This window comes from Bufo gargarizans, chromosome 7 (assembly GCF_014858855.1).
Source record: "Bufo gargarizans isolate SCDJY-AF-19 chromosome 7, ASM1485885v1, whole genome shotgun sequence".
NCBI classification, from domain to species: domain Eukaryota; kingdom Metazoa; phylum Chordata; class Amphibia; order Anura; family Bufonidae; genus Bufo; species Bufo gargarizans.
Window position 1 is genome coordinate 65,400,992 of NC_058086.1, and position 27,517 is coordinate 65,428,508.

Here is a 27,517-nt window from a genome sequence, read left to right on the forward strand (position 1 = left end):
CCAAGAAGATAAATTGGAACAACACACGGAATCACTAGGTCACCCGAAATGACAAATGTAATCTGGGTGACGGGGGAGGGTTTATCGCAGACCATTTGTCAGACCGCAGACAACAATCGTAAGACAAACCTCCCTGTCGTCTCTGCGATCACTGGTGGGCGGCTTAAAACACGTTTTACTAATGATTGACAGAATGGAGTTTGATCATTTAGGGGCCCAAAAGCAGAAAGGACTGGCACAGGCTCAGTGTGGGTGGTACGGTACATAGAAAACTGGTGGCTCTATGCCCAGGTACTGCACAGTATAATGCCCCATCAGAGGACTGCATACTGTAATACCAACCTGGGAACTGCATATTCATAACCCATCTATGCCCAGGTGCGACATACTGTGTAACCCATCTATGCTTGGGTGCAACATACTGTGTAACCCATCTATGCCCAGGTGCGACATACTGTGTAACCAATCTATGCCCGGGTGCGACATACTGTGTAACCCATCTATGCCTGGGTCCAACATACTGTGTAACCCATCTATGCCTGGGTACGACATACTGTATAACCCATTTATGCCCAGGTGCGACATACTGTGTAACCAATCTATGCCCGGGTGCAACATACTGTGTAACCCATCTATGCCCGGGTACGACATACTGTATAACCCATTTATGCCCAGGTGCGACATACTGTATAACCCATCTATGCCCGGGTGCGACATACTGTGTAACCCATCTATGCCCGGGTACGACATACTGTATAACCCATCTATGCCCAGGTGCAACATACTGTATAACCAATTTATGCCCAGGTGTGACGTACTGTGTAACCCATCTATGCCCAGGTGCAACATACTGTGTAACCAATCTATGCCCAGGTGCGACATACTGTGTAACCCATCTATGCCCGGGTACGACATACTGTATAACCCATCTATGCTCGGGTATGGCATATTATCTAAGCCATCCATGCCGGGGTACTACATATAATATTCCCCACCTATGCGCAGGTACAACATATTGTATAACCCCTCTATGCCCGGATACTAAATACAACATTTCCACTCTGTGCTCGGGTACTACATATAATATTTCCAATATCTCGGATACTGCACATTACTTCTGCCAGTTCTAGGCTGGGCATCCTGTGGCCAGGTATTATATATATATATATATATATATAAAACATTTCCCCTTTGTGCCCAGGTATTATACATAATATTTCCCCTCTGTGCCCGGGTACTATATATATATATAATATTTCCCCTTTGTTCCTAAGTATTAGATATATAATATTCCTCCTCTGTGCCCGAGTACTGTATATAATATCCACATTATCTCAGGTACTGCACTTTACTTCTGCCAGTGCTAGGCTGGGCATCCTGTGCCCGGTTACTATACATTATCTCGGGTACTGGTACTGCCCATGCCTTCTGCCAGCTCTCATCCCTGGCACTCACCCTTTACATCGTGCGCCAGGACCAGCCAGCTGCTCTTGAAGTTCTGGCAGTGCCCGCACCAGCTGGCGAAGAACTGGGCGACCCAGCAGCTGGAGGAGTTGAGCAGCAGACCATGGGCGCCTTTCTCCAGTGACACCAGCGGGTCCTGCTCGTCGTAGATGTGGGCGCCCCCCGGCACCAGCACCGCCGAGAGCAGCAGCCACACTCCGGGGACCCTGAGCACCGAGCCCGGCATCATTCCGCCTCTGAGCCGGAGAGAGCAGGAGCAACATCCCGGAGGAAGACAACCGGGGCTGCCCACATAGCGCAGGGGGCGGGGCTCCTCAGGTAACCACGCCCAGAAGGCGGGAAACCACGGGGACTGATGCAGAGCGGCGCCTGGATACGACGCCGAGTAGTCAGTCACTTGTCACGGGCTGCTGCTGGGGCACTGCTGCCATCTACAGCCATTCTAGCCCTTGTAGTCACTGGGCACGGGCTGCTCCTGGGGCACTGCTGCCATCTACAGCCATTCTGACCCTTGTAGTCACTGGGCACGGGCTGCTGCTGGGGCACTGCTGCCATCTACAGCTATTCTAGCCCTTGTAGTCACTGGGCACGGACTGCTGCTGGGGCACTGCTGCCATCTACAGCCATTCTAGCCCTTGTAGTCACTGGGCACGGGCTGCTCCTGGGGCACTGCTGCCATCTACAGCCATTCTGACCCTTGTAGTCACTGGGCACGGGCTGCTGCTGGGGCACTGCTGCCATCTACAGCCATTCTAGCCCTTGTAGTCACTGGGCACAGACTGCTGCTGGGGCACTGCTGCCATCTACAGCCATTCTAGCCCTTGTAGTCACTGGGCACAGACTGCTGCTGGGGCACTGCTGCCATCTACAGCCATTCTAGCCCTTGTAGTCACTGGGCACGGACTGCTGCTGGGGCACTGCTGCCATCTACAGCCATTCTAGCCCTTGTAGTCACTGGGCACGGGCTGCTCCTGGGGCACTGCTGCCATCTACAGCCATTCTGACCCTTGTAGTCACTGGGCACGGACTACTGCTGGGGCAGTGCTGCCATCTACAGCCATTCTAGCCCTTGTAGTCACTGGGCACGGACTGCTGCTGGGGCAGTGCTGCCATCTACAGCCATTCTAGCCCTTGTAGTCACTGGGCACGGACTGCTGCTGGGGCAGTGCTGCCATCTACAGCCATTCTAGCCCTTTATATGTCGTCCACCCCCTTTGACGCAACGATACTCCAGTACTCATACTAGTGTGCCTGTCCTGCTGTGGTATCTATAGAAACCAATAGGAAAGTTGCCTACCCCTTACTATATAAGAACCTCCCCAGCAGCCATTTTCTGTAGTTTTATAGAGTTCTGAGAGAGAGAGCAGTGTCATTGCTGTGCTCTACGGTTTAATTACATTAGATAGCCTATATATATATATATATATATAATACAGATAGTGGGAGATAGTGTAGGTTATATCCTGATATGTGTAGCTGTTGCAGTGCAGGGTGTTAGGTTATGCTGTCCATACATACAGTGCTGCCCATAATTATTCATACCCCTGGCAAATTTTGACTTAAAGTTACTTTTATTCAACCAGCAAGTAATTTTTTGACGGGAAATGACATAGGTGTCTCCCAAAAGATAATAAGACGATGTACAAGTGGAATTATGGTGGAAAAAAACATTTCTCAGCTTTTATTTACATTTGAGCAAAAAGTGTCCAGTCCAAAATTATTCATACCCTTCTCAATAATCAATAGAAAAGCCTTTATTGGCTAATACAGCAATCAAACGCTTCCTATAATTGCAGACCAGCTTTTTTCATGTCTCCACAGGTATTTTTGCCCATTCATCTGTAGCAATGAGTTCCAAATCTTTCAGGTTGGGGGGTCTTCTTGCCATCACCCTGATCTTTAGCTCCCTCCACAGATTCTCAATTGGATTCAAGTCTGAACTCTGGCTGGGCCACTCCAAAACGTTAATGTTGTTTTTTTGTTGTGTGTTTTGGGTCATTGTCATGCTGAAATGTCCACTGGTGCCCAAGGCCAAGTTTCTCTGCAGACTGCCTGATGTTGTCGTTGAGAATCCTCATGTATTGCTCTTTTTTCATGGGGCCGTTTACTGTGATTAGGTTCCCTGGTCCATGGGCTGAAAAACACCCCCAAAGCATTAGGTTCCCACCACCATGTTTGACAGTGGGGATGGTGTTCTTTGGGTTGAAGGCTTCTTTTTTACGCCAAATGAAGGAAACATCATTGTGACCAAACAATTAAATTTGTGTTTCATCTGACCATAACACAGAAGACCAGAAGTCGTCGTCTTTGTCCAGATGAGCTTTTGTGTGCCTTTTATCTGCATCCATGGAACCCAGCAGTGTGCAGTGTCCGTTGGATTGTCTGCCTTGAGACATTGCCACCAGCAGAGCCCAGATTCACCAGGATGGCCTTGGTGGTGATCCTTGGGTTCTTTTTCACCTCTCTAACTATCCTCCTGGCCAGCACAGGTGTCAATTTTGGCTTCCGACCACGTCCTCTAAGATTTTCCACAGTGCGGAACATTTTGGAGCACTCCGTTTCGTTTAGTCCAGTTTTATCCCCATTGAAAATGAGTGGGGACAAAACTGAAGCGTTTCTCTCTCCCCTCCCCCCCCCCCCCCCCCGCTATTGAGATCCTATGATCCTATGAAGCGTTTTTGCTTGAAAGTGTTTTTTTGTTCTGTGAACTTTCTAACGTGTGGATAAACACTGAACTTTTGGTTTACAAACTGGTTGGTGCCTCCATACTGCGTCCGCTTACCCTGCCTACCAGAGCGAATCCCTACAGTACGTTGTGTCCATTCATACATGTTCAGTAATCACAGTAGTTGTGGCACATGAATAGAATTTGCTTTGACAAATGGCGCATTCAATCACAATTACCTCTCATAGCAAGCAGAATAGGGCAGACAGTGGTGAGAACCCTGCGCATTGTGCACCTCCGTGAATACGTAACCCTATAAAGCTTGAAAAGTCAAAATACTAAACTATCATTACTTAGCTGAAATTGCAGTTCCCTAAGGCTAGGGCTACACTGCAACATGGGTCGCGCGTCAATTTTGATAGTCGCAGAACAATCCACTGGATGGATTTTCTGCGACTGTTGCAGTGCGACTCCATAGACTATCATTATAAAAATTATCGCGTGACTTTTGAGCGACAACTGTCGCCGTGTAGTCCTGCTCCTGGCTGGTGTAGTTTTTTGCCAACATCTGCACCTGGCGTAAATGTTAGTAAAATTGCTGGGGCTGGAGTCTATGCCCCCATCACGCCAAACTGGAGAACACGGTGTAAAAATATTGCCGCACAGCCATTTAGAAAACAGGATTTGCGACTATATTACGCCTACAATGGAGTTTACGTTAACGTATGCTTTTTTTTTTTTCCACCAGACTCTGCAAGATACAAAATTGTTGTATGCTGTGCTTTTGTATCCTTCCTCCCCCCAACGTATATGTTAAACGAATGGCACACAGATGGCATTTTTGCCACAAAAAATCGAAATGACTCCACGTGCATTCCGTATGTCCGCAAGTCCGTTCCGCAAAAAAAATTTGCGGACAAGGACAGGCATCGTTACAATGGATCCGCATAAATACGAATGTAACACAGACATCACATGAATGTCATCCGTTGTTTTTTCCAGATCTGCATTTTGTGGAACGCAAAATACATTTGGTCGTGTGCATAAGCCCTTAATCACAAAGTCTATCAAGACGTTACTCATCATTGAGGAACTTCAGAGGATGTGTTACCTCTGGGACCCACTCCTATCTCCAGAACCTGGTTGAGAATGGAGAGGTTGTTGCACACACGTCTCTCTCCATTCACTTCAATAGCACTAGAGCTCGGCTATATTCAGAAGTGCTACTGAAATGAATGGAGAGAGCTATGTATGCTCGGCCACCTCTCTATTCTCAGCGGGACGTGATGGGGCCCCATTCTGTAGATAGGAGAGGGTCCCAGAGGTGGGACCCGCACCTATCAGAGATTTATGGCAGGTCTAGGCATATACAAAGCACGGTGTGTATTGTAATGTTCTCAGTGCTACAGAGAAGTATTACATGATGTCTTATCTAAAAGAAAACAGGATTGCGAATACTTAAGTACTTTAATCTTTCTTGTTATTTTCTTATGAGAACGGATCCACCCAGTGGTTTTACTTGTAAGGTAAATCCCAAAGATAATACAGCCAAGAGGAATCCGGAAACAGAAAACCATGTGCAAGCATTGCTTCTCTGATTTCACGGCTTTTCTCAGCAGCAGTGGAGGAAATCCACAGTGGTAGTGGCCGGTGAGATGTGGTTTTACCTCAAACAGCATGGTTTTCAAAATGATTGTTAAAGGGGCTCTCCAAGATCTTTTAACTGAGGACCTCTCCTCTGGATAGGTCCGCAGTGGCGGGGAAGGGGGGGGGGGGGGAGCACATAGTTCCCTGCCCTGCTCCCGATCACCGTCATAGGATTCAGGCCTAGTAGGCCTGAGGCCTATGCAGTAGTGAAATCCCGGTGCAGGCGTGCGTGATGACGTCATTGCGCGCGCCTGTGACGGGACGCAGCAGCACAGTGAAGTGTGCGAGCCTTCCTCTCCTCTTCAAGCGCAGGTGAGTATTTAGCTTTTTTTTGTTTTTGTTTTTTTTAAGTGCCAACTTTGGGGGACAACATGGCACACAGGAGGACATGTGGGGGAAAAATATTATGGGAGGGATTACTGTGTGGGGGCAAATAATTATGGGAGGGATTACTATGTGGGGGCAAATAATTGTGGGAGGGATTACTATGTGGGGTCAAATAATTATGGGAGGGATTACTATGTGGGGGCAAATAATTATGGGAGTGATTACTATGTGGGGGCAAATAATTATGGGAGGGATTACTATGTGGGGGCAAATAATTATGGGAGGGATTACTATGTGGGGGCAAATAATTATGGGAGGGATTACTATATGGGGCAATGTGGGGGAAACTACTGCGTGGGACAAATTATTATATGGAGGCAGTGTGGGGGAAACTACTGTGTGGGGGGCAGTGTGGGGGGAAATGATGATTACACTTACCGGTAATCGGATTTTCCTGACACCACGACAGCAACTTAGAGAGATGGCTACGCCTCCCAGGACAGGAAACCTGCAGCATAAAAAGGTGGAGCCACTCTCCCACCTCAGTGAGTTTTTAGAGCATGAGAGGGACTCTCTTTTATATATATATATATATATATATATATATATATATATATATATATATATATATATAAAAAAGTATAAAAGGAAGGGTGCTGTCGTGGGGTCAGGAAAATCCGATTACCTGTAAGTGTAATCATCATTTTTTCCCTCCCCCACGACAGCACCTTAGAGAGAGATTACAGAGATAAATCAAGGGTGGGAAACAGCTCCCAAAACCTTAGTACCAAATAATAAGTCAGAGATGGGATCAAGTTGAAGCCTGTAGTGCTTATAAAAAGTAGAGGGAAAAGACCAGGTAGCAGCCTGACAAATTTGTTCAATAGATACACTCGCCCTCTCCGCCCAAGAAGTTGACACCGCTCTAGTGGAATGGGCTCTCAAAGAGACAGGTGGAGGAACTCTGGATACAGAATATGCCATAGAGATGACTTCTCTGATCTATCAAGCAATAGAAGCCTTTAAAGCCGTTTTACCTTTCTTAGCCCCACCAAAAAGAACAAATAGGGCTGATGATTTTCTCCAGACTTTAGTGACCTCTAAGTACTGTATGATACACCTTCTGACTTCGAGAGAATGCAATTCATTTTCTTTGTCCTCCTTGGGATTTGAAAAAAAAGCTGGGAGAACAATCTCCTGCGATCTATTTGCTCTAGATGGAACCTTCGGCAGAAAACCTGGGTCTGGTCTTAACACTACTCTGTCTTCCCTGATTGACATGAAAGGGGGGTTAATGGAGATAGCCTGGATCTCACTAATCCTCCTGGCTGAAGTCAAGGCTACCAGCAATACTAGTTTTAGGGGAAGTTGTTTTACTGAACAAGATTCCAAAGGCTCGAAGGGATGTTTTGTCAAGGCATTTAAGACTAAATTCAGATCCCATGGTGGGAACCTGGGGCCTTTCACTGGTACCATCCTGTCAACTGCCTTAAAAAATCTTACCACCCACGGATCCATTGCTAAATTTCTCCTATCTAACACCGAAAGTGCAGAAACTTGAACCTTCAGAGTGCTTTTTGCCAATCCCAAGGATAAACCTTTTTGGAGGAATTCAAGCACCTGGGACACCGAGAATTCCAAGAGCCACGAAACTCTCTCTATACCTAGGAAGGCCAAATTTTTTTGCCACACTCTAGCATAAATGACATTAGTAACTTCCTTCCTGCTCTTCATTAGAGTAGAGGAGACTAATTATTTTGAGAAACCCTGACTGGCTAGAAATGACTTTTCAAATTCCACGCCGAAAGATGTAGAGACCCCACTCTTGGGTGGAACACTGGACCCTGTGATAATAGGTCTGGGATCTCTGGCAGAATCCAGGGGTCCGAGATTGACATGGCTCTCAGAAGCGAAAACCATGCCCTTCTCGGCCAAAAAGGTGCTATCAGGATTACTCTTGCCCTTTCGTACCTAATCTTTTTCAGAACCAACGGTATTAGCTGAAGGCATATCCCAGAGGAAAATCCCACCTCTGGAGAAAGGCATCCACTCCAGATGGGCACTCCTTTGGACTGAGGGAGGGAAAAGAAGATCTTGACCTTCCTGTTCTCCCTTGTAGCAAACATGTCTACAGATGGACGACCCCACAGATCTACTATCTGCGCAAAAACAGACGGATTTAGCGTCCACTCTCCCTGCCACAACCTGTGCCGGCTCAAAAAATCTGCTTGGATATTCTCTACTCCTCTTATGTGGAAAGCAGAAAGATGAACTACCTTCCCTTCTAGCTCCCTGAATATCCATTCTGTCTCTCTTAGCAACGTTTCTGACCCGGTTCCCCCTTGGAGATTCAGGTACGAAATTACTGTCTGATTGTCGGAAATTATCCTGATATGCTCGTTCTGGATTTTCGGCAGAACTGCCCTTAGTGCCAGAAGAACAGCTCGTAATTATTTTCGGTTGGAAGAGAAAAACCTCTGACCCTGGGACCACTCTCCCTGAAACAACTGGTCCTTGACGTGAACCCTCTAACCCCAGGGACTGGTGTCCGTTGTAACTACAACTGGGTCCAGGTTTCTTAAATCTTTGTATCTTTTTGTAGCTGGCGGGAATGCTACTGGGCCCACTGTACTGCCGGAATGCAAGACGTTAGGACTCCTAGTAGTGACATGGCTTTTCTTATGGTTAAGGGTTCTCCTGTTTGGACTCTCTGCACTCCCTGCTTAACACGGACTATCTTCGTACAAGAAAGGACCTCTCACGGAGGAGGAGTCCAGAAGTAGGCCTAAAAACTCCTGATTTGTAGACTGCTGCATTCTGGATTTCTGCATGTTCAACATCCACCCCAGACTTTTCAGAATCCTCACCACCTGCTCTACCCCTCTTATGCACGCTTCTTGTGATTGAGCTACCACCAGGAAATCGTCCAAATAAGGTAGGAATGTGATGTTCTCCTTTCGAATGATAGAGGCCATCTCCGCCACCACCAAATATTCGCGGTGCCATAGAGAGACCGAACTGTAATGCTTGAAACCGAAAGTGAAGGATCTGGAGCTCTGTCCTTATGGCTATCCTGAGAAATTTGTGATGGTCTGGGTGGATGGGAATATGGTGATAAGCATCTTTCAGATCCAGAACCGCCATATGAGAGCCCGGGAACAAAAGATGAATTGCCAATTTGATTTTGAATTTCCTGACCCTCAAAAATTAGTTCCGATGTTTCAAATTTATGATTGCCTGAAATGAACCATCCGGTTTCTTTACCGGGAACAGTGTTGAATAGAAACCCCTTGACCTTTCTAGTACCGGAACGGGAACCAGCACGCTTTTGCTTATCAACTTATTTATTTCTTCCATCAATGCCTGTGAGGATTTTGTAATCATAAAACTTTCTGGCAGACTTCTTTTGAATTCTAGCCTTAATCCGTCTCGTGAGAGATCCACCAGCCATGTTCCTGCAATTTTTTCCCAAGCAGGTAGGAAGAATTTTAATCTTCCTCCTCCTGGGAACATGGCGTCATTTGGATTGCTTATCTGAACCAGCGGAGGCTGATCCGAACAAGAAGCCTTTATTCCCCGAAGGCCTGGTTCTCGTTCCCTGTTCTTTCTCCAGCCTGTCTTTTACCCTGAAATCTGGTCGATGTCCGAAAGGGCCGCTTTTAGCTCTTAAATTGAGCAAAGGACTCCTGTGGAAACTTCTTCCTATCCGCCGCTTTCTCAAGCAGAGCATCCAGTTCTGGCCCGAACAAAAACTGACCTTCACAAGGAATACCACACAATCTCAATTTGGAGGGCATATCTCCACCCCTCCAATTCTTCAGCCATAGCGCATGCGGTGCAGAATTAGAGAGGGAGGCCGCTCTGGCCCCCAGTTTTACAGCGTCCATAGAAGCATCCACAATGAAATCTGCTGCTTTTTGGAAGGTAGGAATGGAGGCCAACAATTGTTCCCTTAGACATTTGCCCCTGATCTGACTTTCTAGCCTATCCAACCAAGCCGACATAGATCTAGCAGTTATAGTGGTGGCTATGCTAGGTCTGAAAGAAGCAGCCAAAGCCTCCCATATACTTTTAAGGGACCAGTCAATCCTCTTGTCCAAAGGATCTTTTAGGAACCCCATATCTCCAAAGGGCAACAATGATTTTTTGGAGATTTTAGAAATCGCCACATCAAATTTTGGGGCTTTATCCCAAGTTGACGTTTCTTCCTCAAATGGATATCTTCTCTTAAAGGTCTTAGATATAAAAGGCTTTTTGTCGGGTTTCTTCCACTCTCTCGATTGCCGCCGTAATACTTCTATGCAATGGGAAACATCTGCGTTTTTTCTCCCTCAGACTTTCAAAGACCAAGTCTGCCACCGACTTATTTTCCTTGATATCTTCTAACTCTAGTGTGGAGCTAATTAATTTAAGCAATTTATCCGTATCCTCCGCCGGGAACAAAAACATTTCTCCTCTTTCTTCCCCTAAAGAGGAGGAATCGTCCGAATCCTCGTCTCCAAAAGGGAGTCTCGCTGTTTTCTGATGAGTCAATTTCCGACTCCACTTGCTCTATTGATTTCTTATGTTTCTTATAGGCTTTTAAGGAGACTTCAAGTTTTTCAAGAAACTTGGTGTCTCTTGCGCCACCATCTTTTCGATACATTGTTGACAAAGCCTCTTTGTATATGAAGATGACAGCAGATATTTACATATAGCACTCTTTATTTTTTCTCTTGGCCACCACCTTCTTGGGCGCCATCTATAGAGAAAAAAATATATCCATATCTAAGGGAACAACCTTAACCCTTTAAGGAACAATCCATTAGAGCTTATAAAACCGGTGGCTGAATCTTAATATCTGTATTCATAGTCCTCTTCCTATTCCATAGCTGCAGCTACACCTGCATACAATTCAATATTACACCTATTATCATTTGCCACCACAGCATACCTCTCATCTGAGCTTGCCTCCATCTTTGCAGACCCACCATGCACCGGATGCCACTTGGAGCAAACAGATACGCCAGCCAAATCCCCCAGAGCCTCTCCATCTGAGATCCGTCTGGGCGCCGAATAACATGCCGCCGGAATCCTAAAGCCGCGCTGAATTCCGAACTTCCGAACCTCCTGGACTACCGCTGATCTCCTGGCCCTTCCAGCCGAAGCTAATGGGCGATGGACCTCTGGCAGGTAACTTTTTCCTGCCCGTGACCCTCTGGTAGCTACCAAGGCTTTCTTGTCATGGGCACCTGGAATACAAAACTGCAGACCTCCCGCTCCAGGACAGGAAACCTCACTGAGGTGGGAGGATGGCTCCACATATTTTTATGCTGCAGGTTTCATGTCCTGGGAGGCGTAGCCATCTCTCTAAAGGTGCTGTTGTGAGGGAGGGGAAAATTACTGTGGGGGGGGGGGGGGCAACTACTGTGTGGGGAAACTGCAGTGTGGGGGGAAACTACTGTGTGGGAGCAGTGTGGGGGGGAAACTACTTTGTGGGGGCAGTGTGGGGGGGAAACTACTTTGTGGGGGCAGCGTGGAGGGAAACTACTGTGTGGGGGTAGTGTGGAGGGAAACTACTGTGTGGGGGCAGTGTGGGGGAAACTACTGTGTGGGGCAAATTACTATATGGGGTAGTGTGGGAAATTACTGTGGGGGGGGGGGGCAGAGTGGGGGAAATTAATGTGTGTGGGGAGGCAAATTACTTTGGGGGGATTACTATGGGGGCAGTGTGGGGGAAATTACTATATGGGGGCAGCATGGGGCGTTGTTATTGGGGAGGCACTGTAGGGGAAATTCTATTATTTCTGGGGACACTATACAGGTATATACACAATATAGGGTGTTATTATTACTGGGGGGAACTCTAGGGGACGTTATAGCTGCTGTAGACACTATAGGGACATTTATCAAACTGGTGTAAAGTAGAACTGGCTTAGTTGCCCATAGCAGCCAATCAGAGTCCACCTTTAATTTTTTACAGTTCTTTTGGAAATCCAGTTCTACGTTACACCAGTTTGATAAATGACCCCAATTATGTCTTCTGGGGTCACAATTTTTTCAGCAGTATAGTACCTGGGGCATTGGGAAGTACAACGGGCACAGTATTGAGGGTGGCAGCAGGATGACACGGTGGGGACACCAGGATGGGGAGGTTGATGCAAAGACTGAGAAATCTAACATGTCTGTGTTACAAAATCTGTAGAGACGAGATGGGGCTGGAAGAATTTGTCATGGCGGTCTAACGGAGGAGAAGAGGAAAGAGAAGGTCTACATGACAGGAGATGTCCCTGGATGTAAGAGGTATGTGGTCAAGTATTGGGGGTGGGAGGGTGCCAAAGAAAAGACCCGCCCCGGGTGCCAAACACCTTAGGCACGCCACTGGTCATAAGTACCTTATCAGTGGGGGTACGACACCCGGGCCGCAGCCGATCAGCTGTTTGAGACGGCACCGACGCTGGCAGTAGCGATGCAGCCTTCTCCATGCTCACCAAACACAGTGCTGTACATAGTATAGCAGCTGTACTTGTTATCGCCTAGGCCATGTGACTAGGGTGGCCAGATGTCTGGTTTTCTGACTCCCTGTTCTCAGTAGCTCACGTGACGGTAAGCTGCAGGAACAAAACTGAGTGCCAGTGCCTTCTCCAACAGCTGATCAGCAGGGCTCCCAGAAACTGATGAACTGTCCAGGGGATAGGTGAAGTAAAGACTGGCACTCGCTTCTGATTGCTATTATAGTGTTCTTTATTGTCACACAGTATTCTATGTGAGGCGTTTCGGCTAATGAAAGCCTTCCTCAGACATGTTTCAAATTCCGCATGTAGGGGATTTAAATAGCCCGCCCTGCTATTTAAATCCCCTACACCACATGTCTGAGGAAGGCTTTCATTAGCCGAAATGTGCCACATAGAATACGATGTGACAATAAAGAACACTATAATAGCAATCGGAAGCGTGTGTCGGTCTTTACTTCACATATACACGGAGTGCCTCTCTTAGACGCGAGCCCAGCTATTCACTACTGCAAACCGGAGTGCCGACCTATGAGCACAACCTATCCAGGGGATAGATCATCAGTTAAAACAACCCCCTTAAAAAGGAGTTCTACGGGAATTAAGAAAATGAAAAGACCGGAATTAGACTTACCGGTAATTCTGTTTCCATGAGATCATCACGACGGCATACAAGGAGATTGACCCCTGACCTCTGTAGGGGCAGGAACAGAGAAAGGTTAAATACCCTCCTCCCACCACCAACACCAGTGTTTCCAAAATCACACAGAGCAACCCGGTGGTGGAGAACAGTAAAAACAAGAAAAAAGGTATTACTCCATACCTTCTAGAGAGACCTGGGTAGGTCAAATAATTTGAATCAAGGGAGGGAATAACGTGCCGTCGTGATGATCTCATGGAAACAGAATTACCGGTAAGTCTAATTCCGGTCTTTCCATAGCATCATCACGACGGCATACAAGGAGATATAAAAAATATATCAGTCAAGGGGGGGCTACAGCCTGGAGGACTTTCCGCCCAAAGGACAGATCAGATGATCTGGAAAGATCCAGGCGATAGTGCTTTATAAAGGTATGAATGCTGGACCAAGTGGCAGCACGACAGATTTCCTCCAGGGAAGCCCCAGCTCTCTCAGCCTGAGAGGAGGACATGGCCCGGGTGGAATGGGCCCTAATGTGGACTGGACATGTAAGATTTTGTAATTGATAACAAAAACTAATAGTTTCTTTGAGCCATCTGGCTATAGATGACCGGGAGGCTTTCTGGCCCTTAAGTCTTCCTCCGAAGAGAACTAGTAGGCTGTCCGACTTCCTAAACTTTTCCGTCACAGTGATATAGTTTAAGACTGCCCGTCTAACATCCAGAGAGTGAAATGTGGCTTCTTTGTCATTAGCAGGGTGTTGACAGAAGGAAGGTAGGGTAACTTCCTGGCTCCGATGAAAATTTGATACCACTTTGGGGAGAAAACCAGGATCCAGACGGAGAATTAATCTATCATCTAGAATACGGAGGTAGGGTTCCCTGATCGATAGGGCTTGCAATTCTCCTACTCTGCGGGCCGAAGTTATCGCAATCAAGAAGGCAGTTTTCAAGGACCATAATTTTATAGGACAGTCAGACATGGGTTCAAAGGGCGGTAAGGTAAGGCCTGTAAGAACGATGTTCAGATCCCAGGAAGGGACGCGAGCGGTGATCGTTGGGCGGAGCCTCGTCGCTGCCTTGATGAATCTTTTGATCCAACGATGACCGGCTATATCTTGGTCAAAAAAACAAGCCAGGGCTGAGATCTGGACCTTCAAGGTAGAGGGCCTAAGTCCCAGATCTAGACCTCGCTGTAGGAAGTCCAGTATTCTTTGGATGTTAGGTTTATGTAAATGTGGCGATTCATCCCCACTCCAAGAACAAAAACGTCTCCAGATCTTAAGGTAGATTGCTGACGTTACCTTCTTCCTGGAAGCTTTCAGAGTAGCAATAACTTCGTTTGATAGTCCCTGAAGTTTCAGGGTTTGGGACTCAGGATCCAAGCTGCTAATTTCAGAAACTGCGGGTTTGGGTGCAGAACTGGGCCCTGCTGGAGTAGGTCCTCCCGTACCGTAAGGGGCCATGGATCCTGTAGAGAAAGTCTCTGGAGAGATGAGAACCAACTTCTCTTTGGCCACAGGGGAGCGATCACAATCACCGTGGCCTTGTCCTGGAGAACTTTCTGCACCACCTTCGGGATTAGAGGAAGTGGAGGGAAGGCATAGCATAGATTCCAATGCCAACGGATGGCGAAGGCGTCTAATGTATGAGGCCTGTCCCTGGGGTTTAGGGAACAGAATGTTTCCACTTTTGAGTTGGCCCTGGTGGCGAACAGATCTACGTCGGGCAACCCCCATTTCCTTACCACTAACCTGAAGACTTCTGGACTTAGAGACCACTCTGTGTGATCGATCCTGTGGCGGCTGAGAAAATCTGCTTCTTGATTTAGTATCCCCCTCAGGTGAACTGCCGATACAGAGGCCACCTTCTGTTCTGCCCAGGCAAAGATCTTTGTTGCCAGCGCCTGAAGGGTTACGGACCGGGTTCCCCCCTGATGGGAGAGGTAGGCAATGGCTGTAGTGTTGTCCGATAGCACCTTTATATGATGATGACACAACATCTCCTCTGCCGCCCTCAATGCTTCCCAGACTGCTCTCAGCTCCCTGAAATTCGATGATTGGGATCTGATCGAATCTGGCCAAGTGCCCTGAAATATACGGTCCCCGACCTTTGCGCCCCAGCCGGACAGACTTGCGTCTGTTATTACCTGCAACTGGGGAGTCTTCTGCCAGGGATTTCCCCGGGATAGGTTCTCGTGGTTTTTCCACCAATTTAGGGACTGCAGAATCCGAGATGGAGGATTTACTTGGCGATCTAGAGAGGATTGGCACCTGTTCCAGACACTCAGTATCCAGGACTGAAGGGGTCTGAAGTGTATTTGACACCAGGGGACTGCCGGAATACAAGATGTCAGCAGACCCAGCATGCTCATCGCCTCTCTGATAGAGCAAGATCTTCTCTTTTGAAAGGACCTGACCTTTTGTTGGAGAACTGATATTTTGTCCCGAGGTAGGAACACTGCTTGCTTTCGGGAGTCCAGGATCATACCTAAGAAACGAACTTCCCTTGAGGGGGTGAGGACGGACTTTTCCTCGTTTACGATCCACCCCAGGTCGTCTAGGATGGAGAGAAAGACCTTCAGATTTGAATTGGTTTGGTTGCGACTTTCGCTGACCAGAAGGAAATCGTCCAAATAGGGGATTATCATGAGTCCCTGTCTTCGGGCGAAGGCAACCATCTCTACCACCACTTTGGTAAATATTCTCGGGGCAGACGAAATCCCGAAGGGAAGGGCTCTGAACTGGTAGTGATGGACGTTTCCTGATATATCCTGGATTGCAAACCGGAGAAAACACTGGGAGCTGGCGTGAATGGGAATATGGTAATAAGCGTCTCGCAGGTCTATAGTGCACATGAAGACGTCTTTGCTTAATAGAGGGATTGTAGATGTTAGGGTCTCCATCCTGAATTTCTGATAACGGATGAACTTGTTTAGAGGTTTCAGGTTTATGATCGTCCGAAAGGTACCTTCTTTTTTCTGATTAAAAATAAAGTTGAATAAAACCCCTTGCCTCTTTCTAGAGGTGGGACCGGAGAGATTACATTCATCTGAAGAAGTTTCTGGACTCCTTGCCAAAGGTTCGTTTGGAACCGTGTCAGAGAAAATTTGTTTGGGGGTCTTGAAGACCACTCTATCTGATAGCCTGTACCGACTACCTTGGAAATCCAGGGGTTCTGGGAGATGGATTCCCATGATCCCAGGAATCTTGAGAGTCTTCCCCCCACTCCGGCGTCATTGCTTATCTGAAGGTTTCTGCTGGGAGAAGGACTGACCTCTTCCTCTTCCTCCTTTTGGGTAACTCCAACGCCCTGATTTCCCTTTTCCCCTGTAGCTCCTTTCTTGACCCGAGGGGGGGCGAAAAGGATACAGACGTTTGGAAGGGCGATCTTCTGGAAACCCCTTCTTATCCGCGGCCTTCTCTAGGATCTTATCTAGCACCGGGCCAAACACGTATTCTCCGGAAAAGGGGATGGAGCAAAGCTTTAACTTAGATGTCTTATCCCCCGACCAACACTTCATCCAGAGGGCTCTCCTAGCTGCATTGGAGAGTGCTGCATCTCTGGCGGAGAACCGAACTGATTCGGCAGAGGCATCCGCCAGGAAAGCCGTGGCCGACTTTAAAAGGGGGAGAGACTCCAGAATCTGCTCCCTAGACGCTCTGTCTTTAATATGAGTTTCCAACTCTCCCAACCAAAGATACATGGACCGGGCGACTGAAGTAGCCGCAATATTGGTTTTAACGTTAAACATGGCCGCCTCCCAGGATTTCCTGAGGAGACTGTCCGCCTTACGATCCATTGAATCTTTGAGTTGGGAGGCATCCTCGAATGGAAGGGACGTCTTTTTGTTCACTTTGGCCACCTGTACATCAATCTTGGGAATTTCATTGAAAATTTTAGATTCCTCCGGATCAAATAGCAACCTATTTTTGAACGTTGCCGGGACTCCCAGTCGTTTTTCTGGGTCTGTCCACTCATCAAGGATCATATCCCTAATGCTTTCATTGATGGGAAACACACGGGTCTTCTTAACCCTCAGGCCCCCAAACATCTCCTCTTGTACCGAATGGGTACGTTGTACCTCCTCCACACCCATGGTCGACCTTACAGCCTTCAGAAGGTCGGACATTTCTTCCGTAGAAAAATAATATCTACGTCCATCGTCTTCTGAGTCAGAGACTCTCTCCCCCTCCTCCCAAGACTTAACAGAGTGGGCACTTTCCTCCGCAACGACTTCTATATCAGAGGGGGATGGGGATCTAGCCCGCTTCTTCTTTGGTTGCGGCAAATCGGGGGGATTAGCGGACAGGTGGGCCAGGGATGAACGGATCTCCTCCTGAATCATAGTTTTTAACTCCTCTTTTAGGGAGGGTGCCTCATCCCGTACGATATTTGAGATACAAGGCTTGCACAGTTTTTTGGGGTAGCCGTCAGGGAGTCTACTAGAGCAGGAGACACATTTGAGTGACTTCCCCATCTTTTTCGGGGTTTCTTTTGCCTAAAAGAGATGAAACGGCAAGTATAAGGGATATGGCCCACCAAGAGGAGGGTGGGGGGAGGGGGGGGGGCGGGGTGGATGTAGGAGCCTGCGCCCTGCCGTAGCTGCACTGAGCATGTAGCAAGAGCCCGCTCCTCCTCCCCCCCCCTAATATCATCGTGGGAGAGGGGGATCAACAGACTCCCTGACCCATTCATAAATACCCCCGAAGGGGACTCACAGTTAGAAGTGCTGGCGGCGGCTCAGCTCTGGGGGACCGCTCCGGTACCAACATGGTCGCCTCTTCCGAAAGGTAAGGGTTCCGCACAGTGGGGGACCGATCCTGGGAGCGTTTGTCCGGAGTAGGCCTCGGTTTTTAAATTAAGCTCCACGCTGCCGCCACTGACGTCACTTCCGGGTCGCCGGCCGTGACGTCAAACATATGCGCCCAATGCGCCGGCGCGCACCCAGCTGCCGCGATGATGCCGGAAGGGAGACTGCGCCAGGGAACAGGCCCCGAAAATTGGGACGAGGTAGAGCCCCACACCCCTGCCCAGCGTTAGTACTGGACCGCGGGAGGGCAGGGGGACGCCATGCAGGATGCCGGCGATTTCTTAAGGTATCCACGCTGAATTCCAAGCTTCATCTCCCTGCATACAGGGAGACCTTTCTCTGCCCTGTCCTCTGTAGGGACAGGAAACACTGGTGTTGGTGGTGGGAGGAGGGTATTTAACCTTTCTCTGTTCCTGCCCCTACAGAGGTCAGGGGTCAATCTCCTTGTATGCCGTCGTGATGATGCTATGGAAATACTTAAATATAACCATTATAAATATATTCTCAAATACCTTTCATTATTTACAGTTGCAAGAAAAAGTATGTGAACCCTTTGGAATGATATGGATTTCTGCACAAATTGGTGATAAAATGTGATCTGATCTTCATCTAAGTCACAACAATAGACAATCACAGTCTGCTTAAACTAATAACACACAAAGAATTAAATGTTACCATGCTTTTATTAAACACACCATGTAAACATTCACAGTGCAGGTGGAAAAAGTATGTGAACCCCTAGACTAATGACATTTTCAAGAGCTATTTGGAGTGAGGCATCAGCCACCTGGAGTCCAATCAATGAGATGAGATTGGAGGTGTTGGTTGCAGCTGCCCTGACCTATAAAAAACACACACCAGTTCTGGGTTTGCTTTTCACAAGAAGCATTGCCTGATGTGAATGATGCCTTGCACAAAAGAGCTCTCAGAAGACCTACGATTAAGAATTGTTGACTTGCATAAAGCTGGAAAGGGTTATAAAAGTATCTCCAAAAGCCTTGCTGTTCATCAGTCCACGGTAAGACAAATTGTCTATAAATGGAGAAAGTTCAGCACTGCTGCTACTCTCCCTGGGAGTGGCCGTCCTGTAAAGATGACTGCAAGAGCACAGCACAGACTGCTCAAGGAGGTGAAGAAGAATCCTAGAGTGTCAGCTAAAGACTTACAAAAGTATCTGGCATATGCTAACATCCCTGTTAGTGAATCTACAATACGTAAAACACTAAACAAGAATGGATTTCATGGGAGGATATCACAGAGGAAGCCACTGCTGTCCAAAAAAAACATTGCTGCACGTTTACAGTTTGTACAAGAGCACCTGGATGTTCCACAGCAGTACTTGCCAAATATTCTGTGGACAGATGAAACCACAGTTGTTTGGAAGAAACACACAACACTGTGTGTGGAGAAAAAGAGGCACATCACACCAACATCTAAACCTCATCCCAACTGTGAAGTATGGTGGTGGGGGCATCATAGTTGGGGGCTGCTTTGCTGCGTCAGGGCCTGGACGGATTGCCATCATTGAAGGAAAAATTAATTCCCAAGTTTATCAAGACATTTTGGAGGAGAACTTAAGGCCATCTGTCCACCAGCTGAAGCTCAATAGAAGATGGGTGTTGCAACAGGACAACGACCCAAAGCATAGAAGTAAATCAACAACAGAATGGCTTCAACAGAAGAAAATACGCCTTCTGGAGTGGCCCAGTCAGAGTCCTGACCTCAACCCGATTGAGATGCTGTGGCATGACCTCAAGAAAGCGATTCACACCAGACATCCCAAGAATATTACTGAACTGAAACAGTTCTGTAAAGAGAATTACTCCTGACCGTTGTGCACGTCTGATCTGCAAATACTGGAAACGTTTGGTTGAAGTTATTGCTGCCAAAGGAGGTTCAACCAGTTATTAAATACAAGGGTTCACATACTTTTTCCACCTGCACTGTGAATGTTTACATGATGTGTTTAATAAAAACATGGTAACATTTAATTCTTTGTGTGTTATTAGTTTAAGCAGACTGTGATTGTCTATTGTTGTGACTTAGATGAAGATCAGATCACATTTTATGACCAATTTGTGCAGAAATCCAAATCATTCCAAAGGGGTCACATACTTTTTCTTGCAACTGTATTAAATGGCTCATTTTGTCTGGGGAGCAATCAGGGGAAACAAAATGGCCGCTGTCCCATTAGTTTTTATATATGCAAATGAGTCTAAGAACAATGGGGGCATTGCTATTACACCTAGTGCTCTGCTCTCTCTGCAATTGCCCCACCCTCTCCACTTTGACAGGACGAGCCGGTGTAAAAGTCATCACGTCTGGCCCTGTCAAAGTGCAGCAGTTTCAGAGAATGTAACAGGTCAGCCAGTGCCATAGGTACAAATCTGCTGACCTATCCTTATCAGATCGGCACATTCTATCCTCTGTTATTCCTATTAGAAGTTTATGAATAAATTGCCAACTGGGCATTACCAGTGTGAGAGGGGGGGGGGGGGGGGGGGGGGGGGTGCCTGCACAGATATACAGTTCTTTATCCTACCACTGAAAGTTTCCTCTCCTTTTTCACATTATACCAGTATTTCAGCAATATGCAATGCTCATGCAGGGTTTATAATTATTTCCACTGCCACAGAGTACAATATCAAGCAGAGAACAAGTTACTCTTCAACTATGTTTTTGAGTGTAACAGATTGCCGCCGTCATTCATGGAGGCAACTATTGTGGTAATCCACTAACCTGGGAAACCTCCGGACCAGTGCAGCTCCTATAGAACAATTTCCCTTTTGAATGTAGATGCGAAAATCCGAGCGAAACTTCTCGCTAGACGACTCAGGGATGTATTCTTGTCTGTGATTGATCCCGATCAATCTGGTTTCATGCCGGGTAAGACCACTGACATTAATCTTAGAAGATGGTTTACCAATTTGCAGGTCTCACATGATAACGCGGGATCCCGAGCGATCGCTTCCTTTGATAATGAGAAGGCATTTGACTCGGTTGAATGGAATTTTATGTGGGAGACCTTGCGCTGTCTGGGCTTCCCCCAGTCTTTCATAAGGTGGGTACAATTATTGTACCAGGCCCCTATGGCAAGGGTTAGGGTTAATGGGTACCCGTCGTGCCCCTTTGGTCTACATAGAGGTACTAGGCAGGGGTGTCCCCTATCACCTATGTTATTTGCCCTAGTTATGGAACCCCTTACTCAATTAGTTAATGGATCGGGAATGATTGAAGGATGGTCTATAGCGGGAATACAGGAAAAGATTTCGCTTTACGCTAATGACCTACTGGTGTATTTAGCTGATGCAGGTCCCTCCTTGGAAGCACTTTTGGATACCATAGATGGCTTTGGGAAATTCTCGGGCCTTAGGGTTAATTGGAGTAAATCTAGTCTCTGCTTAATAGATGAGATGGATCCCGCAGATATAAACGCCCCTGTCGCGTTTAAAGGTAGTTGACTGTTTTGTCCATTTGGGGATTAAGGTTCACAGGGACCCCAGACAGTTCTATCGGCTCAATGTAGTCCCCACCATGGAGTATATTACTCGTAAACTGGAAGCTTGGGAAAATTTGCCACTGACATTAATAGGTAGAACAAATATGATAAAAATGGCCTTGTTGCCGAAACTTCTATATCTTTACAGAGCAGCTCCCATAAAGATCCCCTGTATACACTTCATTTTTCTAGATAAGATTTTCTCCCCCTTTTTGTGGAATCATCAGTTGAGACTACCAGACATGTATGTGTACTACAGCACCGCCCAATTAGTGTATGCCTCTTGGTGGATCAGGGCAGACGCCAATAATCCTGCAGTGGTATTAGAGGCGGCTCTTGTAGGCTCTTATGAGGCATTGGCCAACTTAGTGTATCGGGGAGGAGTGACTCCAGTCCTGCATTACACTGAAGCAATGGCTGCAGTGGTGATGGCCTGAAAGCAATTCGTGGTGACGCACATCAAGGGTGAGGGATGTGATGCTTGGTCCCCATACATTCCATTGTGGTGCAACAAGCAGTTGCAAGAACTATTTAATTTATCTGATTATGAATTTTGGCCTCAAAGGGGTGTGAACTACCTTACTCAATTGTATGTTGATGGGGGTCTTCTGTTCATCTGAGAGCCTTCACAGGGAATACAAATTGCCTCATACATGTTTCTATCGGTACCTCCAGCTGAGGCACGCCTGTGAGGCCCAATATCACTCCTTATCCTTGTGTCTGAAATGTGGCCCCATTGAATCTGTGGCTCGGTTGAAACAACCATATAAACCTATTTCATCATTCTATGTTGAAATTATGAAAATGCAGGATTCGCCGCTGTCGCTCCTACGAGCGTTGGAGGGTTGATATCCCAGATTTGGAGGAACTGAGCTCTGTCTCGAAGAGCACGGTAATAAGCGCTTGTGATCAGCTCATTCAACTTAAGATACACAGGGTTTATCTCACTCCAGTGCGTCTGCATCATATGTGTAGGCTCTCAGACCCTTTTACCAGGTGTGGAGAACCGAGAGGATCCTTATATCATATGGTCTGGTCTTGTGCAGCGGTACTGGAGTGAGATTTGTGATTTTATCTCCTCAAAGTTGGGGCTCCCGGGGATACTCTCTCTCTCTCTCCTATAGTCTGTCTGTTGGGATTGGTGTCAGAAATAGTTCCTACTAAATATGGAAGGAAGGAAGTTGCCCCGTTTACTTATGTTCTATGGGAAGATCGATTTACTCTGATGTATTTCCCGGTCAGGGATCTTTGTATGAGTACTGGATTTTGGAATTGTTGTCCTCCTGTCTTTGTTTCTATATCCGTTTTGGGATTTGAGAAGTAAAAAAAAAAAAAAAAAAAAAAAATTTTTAATGTTTTCTATAATAAAATAAAAATAAAAATAAAAAAACACTATAAAAGAAAGCAGAGAACAAGTTTGGGAAATTTGGCAAATTAATTTCTATTGGCTTGTTGCCATCTTTTCAACATGTATCGCAGAAGGAGAAAGGAACAAAGTTCCCCAGCAGTGCCGGGTAAAGTTCTCACATCCCTCACAGTGTCAACATTAGCTTAACCCGTCAAATTCACCCTGGGTCTAATTCCAGGCTGACAGGCTGCTGATTTTTGCTGCATGATGTTGAAATCGCAGACTGCTCACCAAAAAACATCAACTTTTTTTTTTTTTTTTAAATAAAAACTGGAATTCATTTTTCATGTTAAAGTTTCCTGTTTTAGGCATCCACTACAAGCTATAGGGTTTTTATTAAGACCAGAGTCTAAAACTTGCCCATATCTGTCTGTCTGTAATGCAGAAAACAAATCTGCTACCCAAATTCTACACCTACTGTTACCACGAGGATTACCCTTCAGATAACATCTTTCCATCGCAGCAGCAAACTGACAAAGGGATACCTACAGTCAGGTTGTGGTGGTGTATAGAGCCAAAAATGTCAGAATTGTGTCGATGTCCCAATATTTATAGACCTATATTAAAAAGGTTTATGCATTTATGTTGACTGCTGCAGAAGGGTCATTTTTATTTAAATTTTCAGTGCTTTGGTTTTTAAAATGAAAAACAAACATTCATAGAAAACAAATTTTTGGGCTAAGTTACAAAATACCACTTTCTGATAGAAGTGTCTATGTGTGGTCTGCTCAGTGCAAGTATATTTATGGATACCTGGACCATATGTTTAGGCCGCCTGCACACGTTGTGGAATACATGCGGTTTTTAAATGCGGAATATCCGCAGCGTATTACAGCACAAGCAAAGCATATCAGATTACCCAGATCTCATGCACACTCTATTCAAAGATGTGATCAATTGTACCGCCTTGAGCACATAGCTCACTGGGAGGCCCGAACACCACACAGATTTGAGGCTATTTGGAAACCCTGGAAAAAGTATAGAGGTTTTTCGAACTGAAAAATCATAGATGTATGGATCATCATTAACATGAACAATAATGTTTCACTAGTCAAGCTTCTCCAAGTACTACTTTTCTGCATCATAATAGAGGCCCTCATCCCCTTCCCTTTCCTCAGACCTTCCTCCCCCCCTTCCTTTTATTCTTTGATATTGTTTTTTTCATTTGATTGTACTGTATCAGCTGTATTCTTTTATTGGCGCCCTAGTAGGGCAATCAACAAGTGTACGACCCAACTGTTGTAAAACCAATAAAAATAATTTAAAAACAGATCTCATGCACACTCCGCGGATTGTTTCCATGTGGAAATTGACCCGCAGTGCGGCTTTCTAAATCTGCAGCATGTCAATTATTTTTGCGGTTTTAGCTGAGGATTTCACCCTTTTCAATAAAAGGTGAAATCTGCAGCAAAACCACCTCAAATTAGAAGTTGCGGATATTGGTGTGGATATGGCACAGAAACGCACATAAATGTGTGCAGGTCCCCCTACTGGGCCCTTCCAGTTTATAGGCTCCATTCCTGAAGCTGCACGTCCGCTCTATGAAGAATACAGTAAGCATTTCTCCAGGTAATCTACATTGCGATATAAAGAGATTTGCTTTTCCACACACCTAGTTGGCCTGGAAGCACGGTGCTCAGCAGAGTTGTTGCACCAGATAATGACACTGCCCAGAATTAAATAAAACCATTTCCTTAGTAATTAAACCGGCAATGGCCTGGGTGTAGGCAGCTTGCAAACGAAGCAAATCCAAGTTACTCCAGTGTTATTAGCGTTGACGATTATACAGAACCACACCCCGAGTCACTGCCCAAGTCATATGTATAAATCAATATTTATTTACAGCTTCACTTTCTTACTGTACATTTTCCTGCAGGTTATTCACAAGGCTATACAAAGCAAGGGACTTTACAATGCAGCATTTTGGGTGACGGGTACAAGTGGCCCCTGAGCTGAAACCAGCACTTGGAGGTATAGGGAGCTGATGCAAATGCACGTCACTCCGCTTGCTACAAAGATTATAGATTTAACAACTATGCAGCCTGTGTCGCTCTGGCTGGTGAAGACTACATGTACCAGCATGCCTTCCTAGCATCTGCTTCTACAACAGCTCTGATGCTGATGTTGTTCATACAGTTCAATGTGCACTCGGCTGATGAGCGCTAAGTATTCCATTTAGAAAAAAGCAAGTAATATGCTGTGCTGAAACTGTAAAGGATTTATTAGAATCCTTAGGGCTCATGCACACGAACTTGTGCCAGTCCGGGCCCGTGCTGTGGACCGCAAATTGTGGTCTGCAACGCACGGGCACCTAACCGTAGGGCCGCCGCATGCAAACGCAGGACCCATTCACTTGAATGTGGTTCGCGATCCACATGCACTCCTTTTTGTGGCGCAGAGGCATGGACAGAAACTGCACAAAAGCACTCCGTAGTGCTTCCGTGCCTCCGTTCTGCACCTTCCCGATTGCAGACCCATCAAAGTGATTAGCAATGGCCGTGTGCATGCGCCCTTATTCAGTTGCCTTGAACTTACCTGTGTGCTTCCCCTTTGAAAGGAACAGGGGTCCACGCATGCACAGCACTACTCCATTACGTTTTTTATGGGACTAAGGCCTCAGGTACACAACCGTATCAGTTAAAAAAAACAGACTGTGGCCATGTGCGTGCTGCCATTTCTCCCCTCCCCTCCTGTAAAAATCTCCTATATTGGTCTGCAAAACAGACAAGAATAGAACACGTTCTACTTTATTTTTTTTTGCGGGGCGGCACACAGTGGGTTGCCTGCAGTTTTAACGGCCCCATTGAAATGAATGGTTCCGCATCAGATCCACCAAAAACATGGACGTGTGCATGTGGCCTCATAGCAAAGTAAAGAACTCTGCTATCTCTGACAGTCCCCCCAGATTCTGAATTAAATGCTAGATCTTATGCCTGTATACTGGCTCTACTCAAAAGGGACACACACACAGCCTCGCTCCTTGTGACTGGTGCCCCCCCCCCCCCAGTGGTCGGACCCCCAATGATCCAACCACTTTAATACTAACAAGTTAGCCAGATTCTATGGCTGTGATCCAATGCATTTCACATAGAGCCACTGATAGCCTTCTCACATCTCCCATGGAGCAGTTCACCCGACTTGTTTTCCTTGGCTCCAGTTCAATGTATTTGATGAAAGGTCCTGTAACAACAGCAGTGGCCATTGTGGCTACTACCAGCAACAGAACGGACTGCGTATATGTCCTGAAGAGCTTCTGCAACACACAGTGTTTGTTAGCTCAAGTGAAAGTAGAAGGACATTGCTGGACTTGAAGGACTATCTGAAGTTTTCCTCTGGAGTATAACCTCCTCAGTCATGCACGGCCGCGTTCAGTGCGATTAACGCACTTGTGTGTAACTACAGACCAACAGTGTCCTCACTACTGCAAAAGGGAACACTGAAATGCTTCATATTTCACATTATATTCAATGCGGAGGCTACACCCTTTTTGTAATTATAATTTGCTTGCGCAATCATGTGTAACCTGTGTATCTGAGGAAACGTAATTCTCACGCCAATGTTTCGGAGTCGGGGAGATTGCTATCGCATCGCATTGTACACCCAACATTTCAAGTATTGCAAGAAGGTAGGTAAGGACACTTGATGAGAACTTTACACACCCATGTCAAGTTAAACTGTATCAGTATCACGCCCTTGTGCGCGGATGGAGAACCTTTGATATTTTCACTAGTATCACTACTATGAACCTACATCTTGCAAGCTGCTGAGCTAGGGGCAGCTTGCTGATGGTTACTATATAGTCTGCTTGCGCTGTAAATGGCCTGAAGACCAACAGGTAAAGTGTCACAGCAAGAGACTAAAGGAGCCTCTTCTAGTTATGATCCGTAAAATCCATTAATAATTTAAAATCCAAGTCCAAACCAACAGTAAAAGGTTCGCTGAAGCACAGTCCAGACCTTTCCTTTCCGGTTGCAGATCTACTTCTTTTCTTACTTTCTCTGATCAGAGGACAAGGTTTACGTGTCAGAGTCTGGCTTGCTTTTTCAGGGGCAGCCCAGCCCAGTGTCTCTTCTTCCCTTGTGCCTCCAGCATTACTGTAGCCATTGGGACCTGGTAAGCGTTCATTCATTCACTCACACATGGAGGGTTGGATTCTTCTTGTTCTGGATACCCTGGAGAACCTGTATGGTGTCACGTATTAAGGCCTCAAATATTCCATCAGCCAACTGCATTTTTACAAACAGCTCATCTTCATCATAGTTCACCCACTGTGCCTCTTCCTCATGCAGTTCTTGTACCTGTCAAAGAGAAGAAAAAAAAAAAAGTCTCAGTATGCAAGAAAATGCCTAAGGGGAACCAGTCACGCTGAACATGGTGTCTGGGCTGAGGGCAGCAGGTTACAGAGCAGATTGACAAAGTTTTCTGGTAGAAGATTCAGAAAAACTTGTATTTCATTCATTTAAATCTCTGCTCCTTCTGGGCTTTGACGTCCAGGAGGCGGAGCTATCAGTGATTGACAGTCTTCCTTCTATGACTGTGTATATAGAGATAGCTGTCAATCACA

At 46.4% G+C, this 27,517-nt stretch overlaps 2 protein-coding genes across 2 annotated transcripts in view; both read right to left on the reverse strand.

Annotated features, from left to right (window-relative positions):
- Positions 1-1,755, reverse strand: part of QSOX1 (quiescin sulfhydryl oxidase 1) — a 56,590-nt gene extending 54,835 nt beyond the window's left edge. Inside the window, exon 1 of the mRNA XM_044302391.1 lies at positions 1,456-1,755. Coding sequence (XP_044158326.1) covers positions 1,456-1,693 — 238 coding nt within the window. The 5' untranslated portion in view covers positions 1,694-1,755. The remainder of the gene's footprint in view (positions 1-1,455) is intronic.
- Positions 1,756-24,763: 23,008 nt separating this feature from the next.
- Positions 24,764-27,517, reverse strand: part of CEP350 (centrosomal protein 350) — a 61,557-nt gene continuing 58,803 nt past the window's right edge. The window contains 1 exon segment of the mRNA XM_044302179.1: positions 24,764-27,251. Coding sequence (XP_044158114.1) covers positions 27,087-27,251 — 165 coding nt within the window. The 3' untranslated portion in view covers positions 24,764-27,086.